The following is a 13,664-nucleotide window of genomic DNA, read 5'->3' as shown; positions in this document are numbered from 1 at the left end:
TATAAAAATGAAGATTCAGACATGTATATGCCCATGGCGATTAACAAAAAGAACCTCACGCGAAAACGATTGCTAATAAATTTGGTCTCTATTGTTCATTGAATACACATTGAAAATCTGAACCAAAAAAAGCTTCAAGCACCATATAATGAAAAGAATAATTAACTTGGCAAATAACTGCCTCGACTTTACTTGGCACGCAGTGCTACGTTTGATTATTTTTATAAGTTGTAATTAGGTAAACTACTATAGTTTATGGGGGTATGAAAATGGGTTTAAAGTCGTCTGTTCTTCGCCGATTTTTCTAAAGAGCTACAGGATATAACAGAATATAGAAGATATTATTGTTCTTTTCACGGGTTTGCCATAACTGGAGCTGATTTGACCAACTGCAGTTCTTTGAGACACATGGCTGTTTTGTATCGCAACATCTGAAGAGACTCGTTGTCCAACTAAAAAAAGAGAAAACTTCATGACTATAATAGTCATTTAGACTTGCGTGAATTATATCCGTTATACGTTCATATATAACAGTATTAAAACTTCCGTTTACGGATTGAAAATGAAATAAGTTGGATACCCATGAAATCACGTACGCTGATAAATTAACCACATTCGACGATAGCTTTTCGATATCTGTATGTTTAAACTGTGATCTACAGACCTCGTTATAAACCACAGGAAACTGGATTCGTTGAGAGGCAACAATCTACTATCCACTTTCCATTACCGTAATTGTCACTGAAAAGCTTCAGACCAACATAGCTATTTGAGCCTCTCGTTTTCCGTAAATCTCCACATTTTCTTAGCTTCTTATATTTTTGGGCATGTGACAGCCGCCATTAAAATTGGCACACAATCGCCTTTACTTAAAGAGCATCAGCATGACTGAATGATATTCATATCAGACATAACACTCCTGCACGAAGCCAGGAGCTGTTTAGGAAGATTTTGAAAGATTTTAACAACAAAGAACAACTAACTTCGATATGTTTCACAGATCCATCAGAGAGAGTAAGCGCGATTGTCACGCGAGGCTGCAACACTTTTTTCACCCGGCTGAAACAGTTTTATGAAGTGATCAAAAGAAAGATAGAATTAAATTATCTGATAAATTATGTTACAAAATTATATCTTTAAGTATAATTGTTATACAAATCACACAATCGTAACATGAATGATCATCAGAGAGGACAGTAAACAAGGTCCTAAGACCTAATTAACACTGCCCTGTCTCTACAACAAATAGGTTTTTGAAAATTGATGAATAAGCGAATTCGAGTAATACGAAAAACAGACAAGAAATATATTTAGGGAACAAGTATATTTGAGAGCTTGAGAATAATTGAGAATTAAGAATTTGTGCAAGTGCTCCCCCGTACAGTTTTGAGTTCTATGTCACATGAAACATGTTGAACATTACGGAATCAACTTCAAGAGTAGAAAATTTTCTAACTTTTATGCAAAAAAAATCAAAATTGACGTTAACTCTCCTCCAAAGGTTGCCTAGGCCCATTGTCGCATTGAATTGACTCTAATAACTGCGGTATTCACCTTTGACCCTACTAAGCCAGTAATTACTGGGAAAAGCAAAAGCTCTACGGGCAGGGACGAACCAACTGAGCACAGGTGGCAATAGACTTTGATGGAAAATTACAAAACATAGGTCACATTCTAATGGAATCTAACAGTCAAACATCATAGATAAACTCAACGCACTCATGGTTCTTGACGATATAGCTGAAGTTTTGTGGAATTGTAAAATTTTGAAATTTCATTATCTGAGCTCAAAAGTGAACTTATCAATTATTACTGATTAAAGTTTCATTTATATTTAGCTGATTTAAAACAACCGACTAATGTCCGAAGACTGAGTACCGGGACAACAGATTTACTAAGTGGCTACAAAAGACATTATAGAGGTTATATAGAGCACTGGTGAGATTTTTAATTAAAATGAAACCAATTTGGACTGACTTTTCATTTGAAATTTCGGCTGAAAGCTGCCGCTCAATTTTGAGTTCAACTGCTTAAAGATAAGAATGAGAGAGCAATTTAGATGACTAAAATCAGGCGTGATAGAAGCCACTCGAATAATTTTCGAGAGAAATTAAACTGTATGACATTCATTTTAACAGAAAAATATTCCAACTTTTAAAAATCAAAACACTTTCTCAAAACTAGTTCAACAAGCTTGAGATTTAAAAACTTACTCTGAAAACATGAAACGGTTAAACATCAATTAGGCATTGTGTGAGACTTCAACATGTACATTAAATTTCTGACAGCAACAAGGAGAATCACACGTCTCTGCTTTCCTCTTAATACTCTCGGATATATTTGAAGTATAATCAAAAAGATATACCTCAAGAATTTGAGCGTTTTAAAATTAGCTAAGAAATGTACACAAAATCGAAGAAACTAACTGATAAATTTTTGAAAATAATTTTTTTTAGTTTATAAGCAAATGCCTAATCAATATCGGCTGAACAAAAAAAAACTATTGAACACATGAGAAAATTAGATGGAGCCAAACAAACTGATGTTACAAGCAAGCCGCATCTGAAATTCTCGGAAATTGAGGTGTATTGGAGTACTAGCGGAGGCAACAGTGGTTTAAAGACGTTTCGAAAAACTGCGTATATATTGGAGCAAAAATAGACCAGAAATCAAAATTTTCGTTAAATTGTTGGGTACAAATTTACTTTTGTCATTCGGTATATATGAAATTTGCATTCGATTTACAATTACACACCAATTTCGCAATAAAGGTCTTCTAATCACCAGAAAGCTAATTTTAAAAGTTTCCTCTTACAGAAGCCAAACCCATAGTTTTTTGCAGTTTCCCCACTTAATCATTTTTTCTGAGAACACAAAGCAACTAAGTGACAATTCAACGAACAGCAGACAAAATTTCTTCGGAAAGTGCCTCCAGGAAGGTTCGAGGAAAATTCATTGAAAGCCAAGTTAGGGCTAAGCATTTTTGAATGCTATTTTATTCTCGAGCTCCCAGTCAGCGCGCAATTCAAATCACTATAAGAAATTAGAAGTCAAGCGTGAACAAGTCAATTGAGGAGTGTAATCGCAAGAATGTTCTCGAAGAAATTGGTCACGCGAAAATGTTGCATAAAAACACATATTTAGAATAACTGCTTCAAACTTTATCCGAGAGCAATTAAGCATCTTGAACGGAGACTTCAGAAAGCAACATCTAGATCTAATTTCGAGCAAAATTTTAAGAACCTCTCTTCTATACACATCTCTTCTATCCAGTTTAGAAAGAAACTAAAAGGTGAACACATCTGAATTCTAGAACGACTAGCTGAAAAAAACGAAAACATAACGGCTTTTAAAAAATTTAACCAAAATGCTAGTCCTTGTTCCTAGAAATGTCGAAAAAAAATATTTTCAAAAATCTTTGAATTCTCAACAGGCCAAAATCTAAATATATTCAGAATATTCCCAAGAAAGAGAGAAAACGCTCGTGATAATCTGTTCATGGAATAGAACGTTCCCATATTTGTATTTGACAAATAATAAGCCAGAAAGATTTCATCTTAGAATTCGTTTCTAAACGATGACCAAATGAATTCTACGAAACCTTCCTTATCAATATCTGCTAGTGAATGCTAGTTAACGCAACGAAACCAAAAAATTTGCAAAGACTGCATTTTTTAACGACCGCCGACCCTCAGCACAATGCCTATTAAACTAAATGCGAACATAAAAGGAACATCGAAAAATCCTTTCAAATGACAATTCGTACTATATTTGCAATTAACTGCATTATTGCAACAGAAATGTCTCAAATATATACATGAGGGAATTTTCAAGCATTTTCATCATGCTTGCTTTTATTCAAAAACAAAAAACAGAATTTCAAAACTAAAAACTACATAACCTTTTGAACAAAAAGTCTAAGAAATAGCAGTAGTCGAGTCCTCAGGGTAATCCGTGTGCAGATTCCAACTCGTTGAAATTGTTCAAATTTGCTAATTTTCGTTTAGAAACGCCATTTGCGACCAGTTAAACATTTTTGAGCCATTGCGATTTCTGTTGTTTCTAAATCCTGGTTCAATAGCATTGTCCTTCGATGTTTAGGATTTTTCATTTTCTAGTTTTTAATTTAATCTGATTTTGTGACAAGAATTCCTTTACTTAACTAGGAACGCCAATTCCTTTTATTAACTAGAGAAAATATAGGGTTACCACCTCATCCTCAATAATCGGTGATTGTGTCAAGATAATTAATTGACAAACAAAACGCAGAGGACCAAAGACAATAAATTCAATAAATGTTACAGGAAAACAAGTCCTGATGAACATGATATATATTAGGTTTACATGATGATACCATTGTATTTATTGGGTTGCAAAGCGTTTTTGTAAACATATGAATTCTTGTTTTGTCCGCATTCGTTTCCCAAACTAATAGTTTCCTGGCTTTGGTAGTACCAGTTTTTGGGAAAAAACTTTGTGGTTTTTAAATTTTTGCCCCTTTTTGAGGTTCTTTTTCCTTACTTAGAAAATTGTCATATTAATGACAGGTTAAATTGGCATTTAGAAAATGCACAGAACAGTTTTTGAGTTTCTGGTTTTGACGGCTGCGAAACTGTTCTCTCAAAGCTTAATTGAATATTTAGTTTTTAACAGTATTTGTCATTCCTTTTTGTAGCTGTTCAATATATTCTACTTTAGATCCACAAATGAACCAATTTAACAATTTGAGTTTATAGCTAATGGCTTTAATGACTATGAAAATAAAACGGGATTTATGATGGAAATAAAAAAGGGATTCTTGAACCTACCCCATTTCTTCTTGATTTTTCTATCATGTACCGCAGTCCTATAAATGACTGCTCATATCAACTTTTTGTTGAACCAGACATAAGAAAATTCTTCCAATGATTCTAAGATTTATTTGGTTTTCAATGTCCCATAGTTTTAATCGTTTCAATACTCTTATTCGTTAATTTTTTGGTGAAATTCTGAAGTTCTGTCCGTGTTTGTTTTTTGCCTTCTCACTTAATTTCACTAAAACAAGCTCAATTGGCTTTCTAAGGAGTTGCCAGATTATCTGTTTTTGTTTTAAAAAAGCTTATGGTTTTTACAATTTTTGGAAAATATTTGATTTAAAAAAATCGACGAACTTTTGATCTTCATAATTTTTCTTATTACTTCTGTCCATTTAGTGAGTATCCTTAAACACAGGTCCCATCCTCTTTCCAGAGAGCTCAAACCCCGTAATTATAAGCCTTTTTCATGAAAAATGTAATTTTTCTAATTTGACTACGTATTTTTAATCTTAAAAAAGGCTATTTCAGGATATCAGCCAATTTTTGAGTTTTTCTTTTGTTTTATTGCCACAAGACCACGCTAATGGTGAGGTCTCATTTGAGTTGAAAAAAATGCAATTGAACTTATTGGATGTTCTCAATGAATTATTTTTGGTTTTAAATTTTTAAAACAATTGGATTTTTTTTAACTTTGCTTTTTTTCGTTCTTCTTGTAGTCGTATTAAAAATTGTGGACAATGACAGATCTCAATTGCTTCCTCAAGGGGTATAAAGAAACAGGTCCCAATTGCTCACACTATTATATCTCGAAAGGAATAAACAAACTTTTTTTAGTGATTTCAGTTAATACCTAATGATTTTAACCAAAATTTTGGTCTTCAAAAATGGAAACCTTTGGAATTTCGCCCTTTCTGCTGCTTTTTGTCGAATTGTTGCGAAGTATTATTTATGGTAGGTCCTTTCATTGCAGCGCAGATTAATTTGTTTTGTTTAGGTTTTATCTGATATCTGATGACATGTTCACTTTGTTATCGTGTTTTCTTTTAATAATAGACGTGACCTTTTGGCTGTAATTAATGTTTGTTATTTGGCATTTAAGTGTGTCTTGTATTTTCATTAATGGCAGGTTTCATTGGCCATCTAAAACGGCATTACTTTATTCTTTTAGTGCTTTTTTGAACAATACATGAACTTCTGGTGAAAGTTTTCTCGCTGTGTAAGAATAGTACTCTTCTTATGATCTCACGATCTGTTTTACTGCAGTCTTCTTTCTTATGGGTGCAATTGGTTTCTATTATTTGTATGTGTTTTGCGGAAGTAGAAAGAACAGTTAACAGAGCAAAATTTGGGGTTAAAACTGTGGTGCAGGTACCAGTGCTTATGGCAGACGGCTTTCAAACCCATATATCGATAACAAAACGCTTTAGCGATTTTAACTGCCAGAAGCCATACACCTATAAAAAATCATTGTGGAAACCAGCCAACACTTTCCTTATAGAACGTTTCCTTATATTCACTGTTTCATCTTTGCGAGCAAAAAAATAACCTACTTGTTTGACAAGATGATATCAATTCTGAATTTTACATCCTCTAGTCTTTTGACAGCGGGACCATTTTCCACAATAGCATTCGTTAACTCTTCGCGTCTTGCAACAAACAACAACTGAGCGATATCTTCAATAAGGGCATTCGGTAAATTTAGAGTGGTTAAATCTTTAATAAGATTTTCTTGTCGATAAAGTTGGGGAGAAAAAGCAAGTGTTTGTTGGCAAATGTCTAGAAGAGCAAGAAAGACAGTCTGTTCAGTCTCGTTTTCTATAACTAGTAATTGCTCATCGCTGAGGTCATCTGTCATCAAAGCTACCGTCACAACTAAAACAACGAAGTTTTCAAATGACAGAGCATTTGTTGTATTGAAATGTACAATAAAGATTACATTTTTTTTGAAGATTTTCGAGATTTACCTTTCAAGATTTTCCTCCATTGACTCTGTTCCCAATTTTCTACTGCATTAGACAGTTTAGTGAGCGGTTTATGCAAATTTCCACTAAACACAAGCGAAAACTGAGACTCTGCGTCATTGGTAACCATATCTGAAACAATCTGTGCCTCTGGAATATGGTTATAAATACGCAGTTTAATCTCACTTGCTTTTGCTAACAGACTAATGTGAAAGGGTATGATAGTTGGTTTTTCAAAACGGAGAAACCAGAACAGTTGAATACTACTGGCGCATTTATTAACTTTATGGTCTCGTAAAGTTCAATTGGGGCAAAGAACTACTGCACCCCGTTATATCAATACCAGGAAGTCCGCACCACCACCTAAAATTTTTTTGACCTCGCTTCTGATACAAGCATTAAATTTTCAGTCTAAAGGGTATAGGGGCGTGATATTCTTCAAAACGAGTCAACTGATCAAAAAGGCTTAATTGACCTAAAAAGTTTTAAACTAATTTAATTTTCCCGTTTTAGCAGCTATATAATTGCTTTACTATAGTTGTACTTTGGAAACATCCTGCCTGCTACTGTAAGGCCAAATCTAAGACTGTTAATTAAAATAGCAACCAGAGATGTATATCTCACAAGTAACGTTATTTGGCTCTATCAATAACTGGCATCATATAAAATGACTAAAGTAAGCTATCAGCATTGTTAAAAATGAGATGTTGTTAAGTTGTGTAACCAGGGCGAAATACAGAAACCTAATTTAGCATGAAAGGTAATATTATTCGAGATACGTTGAGGCTATTATATTTTAAAAGGAAGACAATCAGAGAGAGTACTAACCTGCATATAAGTTTCGATCTATTTTGTTCTCCCCTCCAGTGCTTTTATGCCTTCAATTTATAACTTTATATATTGTCACATAACACGTTAAAAAGTAGCACGTGCGCATATCGGTGTAAGATTTATAATCCCACTAAGCTTGGTAACAGAATAGATCAAAATTTTTATGCTCTAGCAGTAAATGAAAAACATAGCAAGTCCTGAAAAACAATCCAAATAAATAAAAGAAAAACTAAGCAGTCAACCATCTGACCAGCAAACCAAAAGATCATTACGAATCAAAAGGAAAAATAGTTTCACAAATTTAGAAAACAAACGTCATTCGAAATAATAACAATAATAATAGAATTTAGAGTCAGCATCCAAGGGAAGTAATGTTTCCGGAGTTTGTTTTGTCAAAGAGTTTATTTCAGCTTAATAAGATTTCTGCAAAGTGCACATAGACAAGACAATCTCTGTGTGCACACATTTTCAGGATCGTGAACTTCGGTGAAGAAACTTGTGTAGAACTCTTTTATCTTCTTCTTTCTGCTTGCGGCTAGAATAGAGTCGAAACTTTGACCAACTTTTCGACCAATGAGGTTCGCAAGGTATACGCCTTTCGTCCAGAAGTCGCTCTCCTGTTTGTCTCAAGATATTCCTGGTCTTGAAAAGTCTTGTATCTCCCGTTATTGTGTTCTGGTCAAGCTGTTCGGTAACCTGTAAGAATTTTTGCCAATCAATGTATCTGCCACTGAAAATGTCCAGAAAAAACAATAGCACGTGGAGCTCATGATAGAGCGACAGAGGAAGGATATCTAGCCTGCGCAGTCTGTCTGTGTATGCCAGTTGTCCGGTGGACAAAATCCATTTCCTGGCTTTCATCTGGATTGCTTCAACTTTCTTTAGACCCTGTTCGCTTGATTTCCAGAGAACTGACCCGTATGAGAGGATTGGTACGATATAGCTCCGATACAGATTTCTCTTTGCTTGCCAGGCTATTGCTCTTGTAACGTTCTTTTTGATGGTGAAGAAAGCTTTCAACGCCTTTTCGCAACGGCGGTTGACGTTTGTTGGTGCCAACAATTTTATAGTCGTCAGCATAGCCATAGCAATCAGACATTACGCATTGAGGCAGATCGTTGATGAAGAACGAAAAGAAGGGGCCTAGTACTGAGCCGTGTGGCAATCCACTTTGAAAATCGAGCCCAGATGACACTGCGTTTCCTATTCGGACACTTTTTTTCCGTCCCTGCAGTTAGCTTTCAATCAACTCCAGAGCTCCTCCCATTACACCATAGTCGTGTAATTTCTCAGTTAACTTCCCCCGGCAAACTCTATCGAAGGCTTCTTCAAAGTCCAAATAGATTGTTGCAAGAGTGTCGGTGTCCAGATTGTTAAGGAGTGCACTTAAACAGAGAATCATTCGAGTGACTGTGATTTTTGTTTCGTGAGGCCGTGCTATTCAGAACGTATAACACTCCCAACTGCGTAAACACTTCTAGGAAACAAACACATCTAGGATAAAAACGTTAAATACCGTTCTTTATCAAATGCGCTGCAGATACGCTTCAACTTTCTGATGTCAATTTCTTCAAAAAGAAAAACACTACTCTTTCACTTTGCGCAAGAAGCCAGCAACAAGGTCAAAAAAATCTTTATTGACAACTTGAGTTCAGGAAAATTGACAATATAGACAAAAAACTTCAAAAGTTGTCTTTTATTGCTTACGAAATATTCACATATTTGTCGTCAAGGCCAATTAATCCCTGCAAAGATCTAGAGAATAATTAAATTACAGGTCAGCAGAATTCGGCTTGCACATAAAAGAGAGGAAAAAAGCGACAAAATTCGTAATAAATTGGATAGAAAGCCAAAATTTTTAAGCCAATGTCCTCAGAAAACCAAATTTACGCAAAAAACTTATCAACTAACACAGAAACAAGCTTGGAAAAGTTTCATGATTGACAAACTGAAAAGAGAATGAAGTTTTAATAGCATGAAAAAGGGCAAATTTTTAAGAAAAATTACTAAAATTCCTCACATTAATATTTTCTGAGGTTTTCAGTTGTCACAAAAAACTATTCAGTAACCCATCTTCAAGCCCTCGAGAAGATACACCGGCCCCTAAAGATCGAAGAACCCCACAAATGACAAACTTTCAAAAATAGCAAACTCTAGTAAAAATTTGCATAAACTCCCCGGATTAATATTTTAGAAACAATTTAGTTGTCACAAAAGTAATCATCTTAAAACCCGTAAAAAAAGTTCATTGGTCCTTAGAAATCGGAACACTCCACAAATGGCTGTCATCTTTAAAAAACATGTAAAATTGACTAAGTTTGCTAAAGTTCGCTAAAGTTCCAGAGAGTCATAACTTCAAAACAAAAAAGCCACAAAATTTATCCAGTGTCCTTTCTTCGAGCTCACAAAAAGCTTCATCGGCATCTCAAGATCAAAAAACTCCAAAAACCTCACATTTAAATTTTAAAATTCAATTTTTCACCTACGACTACCAATTAACCCATCTTCAAGCTCTAAAGATTCTTTGGCCCTTAAAGATCGAAAAACATGAAAAGAAACCAAAAAGATTCCATAAAACTCGCAAAAATTACTACAAATTTTTGTAATTAAGTACGAATTACTAAAACAGATACCTCAAAAAAGATTGTTGAAAAGCTTTTCTAGCTGGCAGACGACTACTAGGAGCTTTAGCCAATGACAATTGAACACTCGTTTATGAAAAATCTCAAAAAAAGACAAAAGTATGAAAAACAGGACAATTTTGTGGTCAAAAACTCCAAGGGACTTTTCACCTTGAACTGAGACACTGCTAGCAACTTCTGCACATTAAACACTTAAAGGACCACTAAAGTCCGCCTATGCTCTCTATTGCAACTTAATGCCAACCGAGCTTAACCAGTATATCCTGTTTCGAAAGCTAAAAAGTCATCCGAAAAAAAATGTAAAAACATCTTAAATTTCTTCTTTCTCTTACTTTCTTATCTTCTTTCTATCTATTTCTTATAGTAAAATATAAGGACCGTGTGCACCATCCGGCAACGATGGATGTAGGTTGGAACATACGGGATGATGAGTAGCAATTAGCCGGATGCTGCACTCCAAGCTGTTCCCCTCCAGACAGTGTAAAGACGGCCCAGTCACAAAAATAACAAACAAGTGGAGAGGAAAGCACCTATTCATATAAATGGCACACAAAAGGAACTGGTAAGGAAGGATTGAAATAAAAATAGGATATCAAGGAATGGGCAAAGGAATAAAGTAAAGCAGCCAAACACTCAGTGCAGCCTTCCCTCCTCCACGACGGTACTAATCGAACTCTCACTGAGAACACGAGGCTTGAGGGCGCAACATTCCCTCAAGCAGAGAACACAGCTCCTCAGAATTGCGAAGCTGATTTTCATTCGGATGTAACTTATAGAGTCGGCGTACGGCTCTCCGCGATTTTCGCGGATCTTGGTTGCGAGTTGTTTCATAACGCGCGATGCTGATGGCCCAGCACCACCCGAGCAAGCAAAACTCAGTGCGTTGAAACTGCTGCGTTCAGTTTCGCGGATTCGCTCTTCGTACTTATTTCGCTTGATGCTCTCGTAATATTTGTATGTATCTTTTATGGTCTTAGGGCAGCTCTTCGCGTGAGGGTTGCAAATTTTCACATCGAAGAAAGTGCGATTAAAGCGGGAGCCCCACAGACCGTTTGCCTTGATATCCAGTCGAGCGTCATCATCAGTAGTGGTGCAATTACTCGAGCAAATTTTTCCATCGAGCGTCTGAAGTTTTGGCTCTATCTGGACATCGTGGCAAACGTCATCCATCAGGTTTGCAAACACGTCTCTGATTTCGTTGTGTCGTAGATGCGTATACCCGCCTTTGGCGCAATGAAGGGCATGCGTGAGGCTAAAATCTTTCCCGCATGGGCATATAGCTGGTGTGTTCTTCGCTTCCCAGGTGTAGCGAAGTGCTATTCCATCACGGAACTGTCTTCGTGAGTTCAAAACCATGTTTTGATAACGGAAGCGCGTTAAGCCGGCTAGATGCTCCTTTCTCCGAGGCCAGCTGGATGGTATACCTCATTTCTGGTAGATTGTTTTTGATTCTGGATTTTTTTGAGATGCGTTGGCGTTACATGTCTGCTTTCTGTCTGAGACTGATCTTGGTTTGTTCTAATTCACTTTGTTGAATTTCGAATGAATCATTATTAAATGACGCCAATGGAGTTAGAGTTCAATTGATTTCTCAAGATTTTTATGAAGATTTTGTGGGAGGGCGATGTTAAGCTCACCCATTCTAAGAGGGAGAGAAAAAAGTTCTATTTCTTCTTGGATTATTTCTTTGCGACGATGTTGGGTATGACTCGGCCAAGCCGCTCCTCTACCTTGTCCAGAACCGCGTCCATGGAGGGTGTAGTACGCGAGAGAAAGCTCAACTTCTGTTGAACCCCCTTCGTCAAACATGCATAGGCATTCTGGGGAGAGGTGAGAGCAAATTGACCAAGTCTGTCCAAACTTTTTTGTATTAAATTTCTGCATCTTTCAGGAAATTTTTACTGGCCTCAGAGCCACCGATAACTGATTCCAGGACTCGAGCGCCCAGCGTGACTTGCACATTTGTGTCTGCAAACTCAGTTGACGCTTGACGCTCGCCTCCTGGCTTAATTATCAGCTGACACTTCGGAGGATTGACAAAATATCCCTACTTGGGTCCAAGCTGAGTGAGCTGGTCGAAGAGTGCCCTGATATCTTTCAACTTACCGACGACGCTACCATCATCAGCATACCATTTTTGTGTCAAGGAGTCATTGTGAAGTCTTTATGTTAGGGGTAGGATGGCGATTCCATACATTGCCGTCGCAAGGGGATCACCTTGTAACGTACCTTCCTGGGACAGAATGGTCGACTTGCCCATGTAGATGAGACGGATGGCTATAGGAATTCTGTGAGGCAACATGCAATGATGTGCATAAGGCTTTCACGTTCTCTAATGCTGTTCGTCTATTGAGCACATTAAATGCGTTTTTGGCATAATTAGTAGAATTGCTTCGTTTTCGGGATCATTAAAACTGTGGCGAAGCGAATGTATGGCATGTTCTATGCCGCATTTCTGGCCCAGGCACAGCTGCATGTTTCCACCGAGGGATGTTAAATCTTGCTTGATGCAGTCGACTATTATGCGTCCGGTGATACGACGCATTACTTCCCCAATAAATATAGGTCTCACACCTGGACATTTATCCAGAGCCACTAGTTGACAACCATTGTATGCAATCAAATCATCTGGTGGTAATATGGACGTGGCCAGCCTCTTAGCAAAATTGGCAACAAGCTTGCACAGGTTCGTGGAGGTCTGCACAAAAGCAGTGTACGCCAGTCATCGGCATCAAGACCTGAAGGCCCAGCACTGCCATGAGTCTTCATTGCATGCTTTCGGACAAGCCTAGCACTTATGTTGTCAAAAACAGCGGGATGGTAGGGAAGCGTGCGTGGATGTTGTCTCTGAATGGAGTTGGGCTCCAGGGGTTGCCCTTCAGGATGTTTGTCGCGTAAAATCTCGAGGACCGGTCTACCGTCTATGAGATCAGTAGGTGCGAGCACACCGCCTTTATGCTCATCCAAAAGAACGCGAATAGCAATTACTGATCTTACCACAAGAAATGAAATTGTTGAACATCTTGAGGTCAGAGTGTTGCGTTTTAATCCTTGAATTCATTCTCATTTGGATTGCCTTCGCTTCACAGAACAGTTCTGAGAAATTGCAGCTGTGCCATGCACGCAGTCCACGCTTGATGGTCTTATAGATCTATCCATCGTCCGTGTTCTTTGTTCGACTGAGAGTTATGTGCGGAAGTATCATTCAGAGGGTCAGAAATATATCGGATCTATCCGTGTTTACGGCAATCGGGGAGAGGACAGTGTGAAGCGCTTCGGCGAACTGTTCCCCTATCTTGTTCTTACTTAGCGTGAAGAACGAGGGCTTCCATGTGACGACCTCGCGGTTTATTTCGCGCACTGTTACCGTGTGATGAGGCTGGAAGTTATCCCAAAAATTATCCGATGGTGCGGCGACGGAACGTTCGGGGGCT

General features: G+C 37.3%; 2 protein-coding genes across 2 annotated transcripts in view; both read right to left on the bottom strand.

Moving 5' to 3' along the window:
- LOC142337812 (F-box-like/WD repeat-containing protein TBL1XR1) overlaps positions 1-13,664 on the bottom strand; it is an 86,952-nt gene that overhangs the window by 72,081 nt on the left and 1,207 nt on the right. The gene's annotated exons all lie outside the window — the stretch shown is intronic.
- On the bottom strand, positions 56-7,795 carry LOC142337814 (COMM domain-containing protein 5-like). Its single transcript, XM_075387344.1, has 5 exons — positions 7,586-7,795; positions 6,761-6,889; positions 6,347-6,668; positions 984-1,059; positions 56-452 (listed from the first exon to the last, which is right to left on the bottom strand). Exons 2-5 carry the CDS (start codon positions 6,885-6,887, stop codon positions 354-356), a joined length of 624 nt encoding a protein of 207 aa, XP_075243459.1. The 5' UTR covers positions 6,888-6,889; positions 7,586-7,795; the 3' UTR covers positions 56-353.

This window comes from Convolutriloba macropyga, chromosome 4 (assembly GCF_964194025.1).
Source record: "Convolutriloba macropyga chromosome 4, txConMacr16.3, whole genome shotgun sequence".
Classification (NCBI taxonomy): Eukaryota; Metazoa; Xenacoelomorpha; order Acoela; family Convolutidae; genus Convolutriloba; species Convolutriloba macropyga.
Note: the sequence above shows the minus strand (reverse complement) of the source record. Positions and strands in the feature narration are given on the sequence as shown.

Excerpts from the sequence above, each read along its gene's own strand:
- LOC142337814 (XM_075387344.1), bottom strand. The coding sequence starts at position 6,887 with ATGGTTACCAATGACGCAGAGTCTCAGTTTTCGCTTGTGTTTAGTGGA. Across the intron at positions 6,669-6,760 it reads ATGGAGGAAAATCTTGAAAG|TTGTGACGGTAGCTTTGATG; the intron begins GTAAATCTCGAA and ends TCGTTGTTTTAG. Across the intron at positions 1,060-6,346 it reads GATATCATCTTGTCAAACAA|CCGGGTGAAAAAAGTGTTGC; the intron begins GTAGGTTATTTT and ends AAACTGTTTCAG.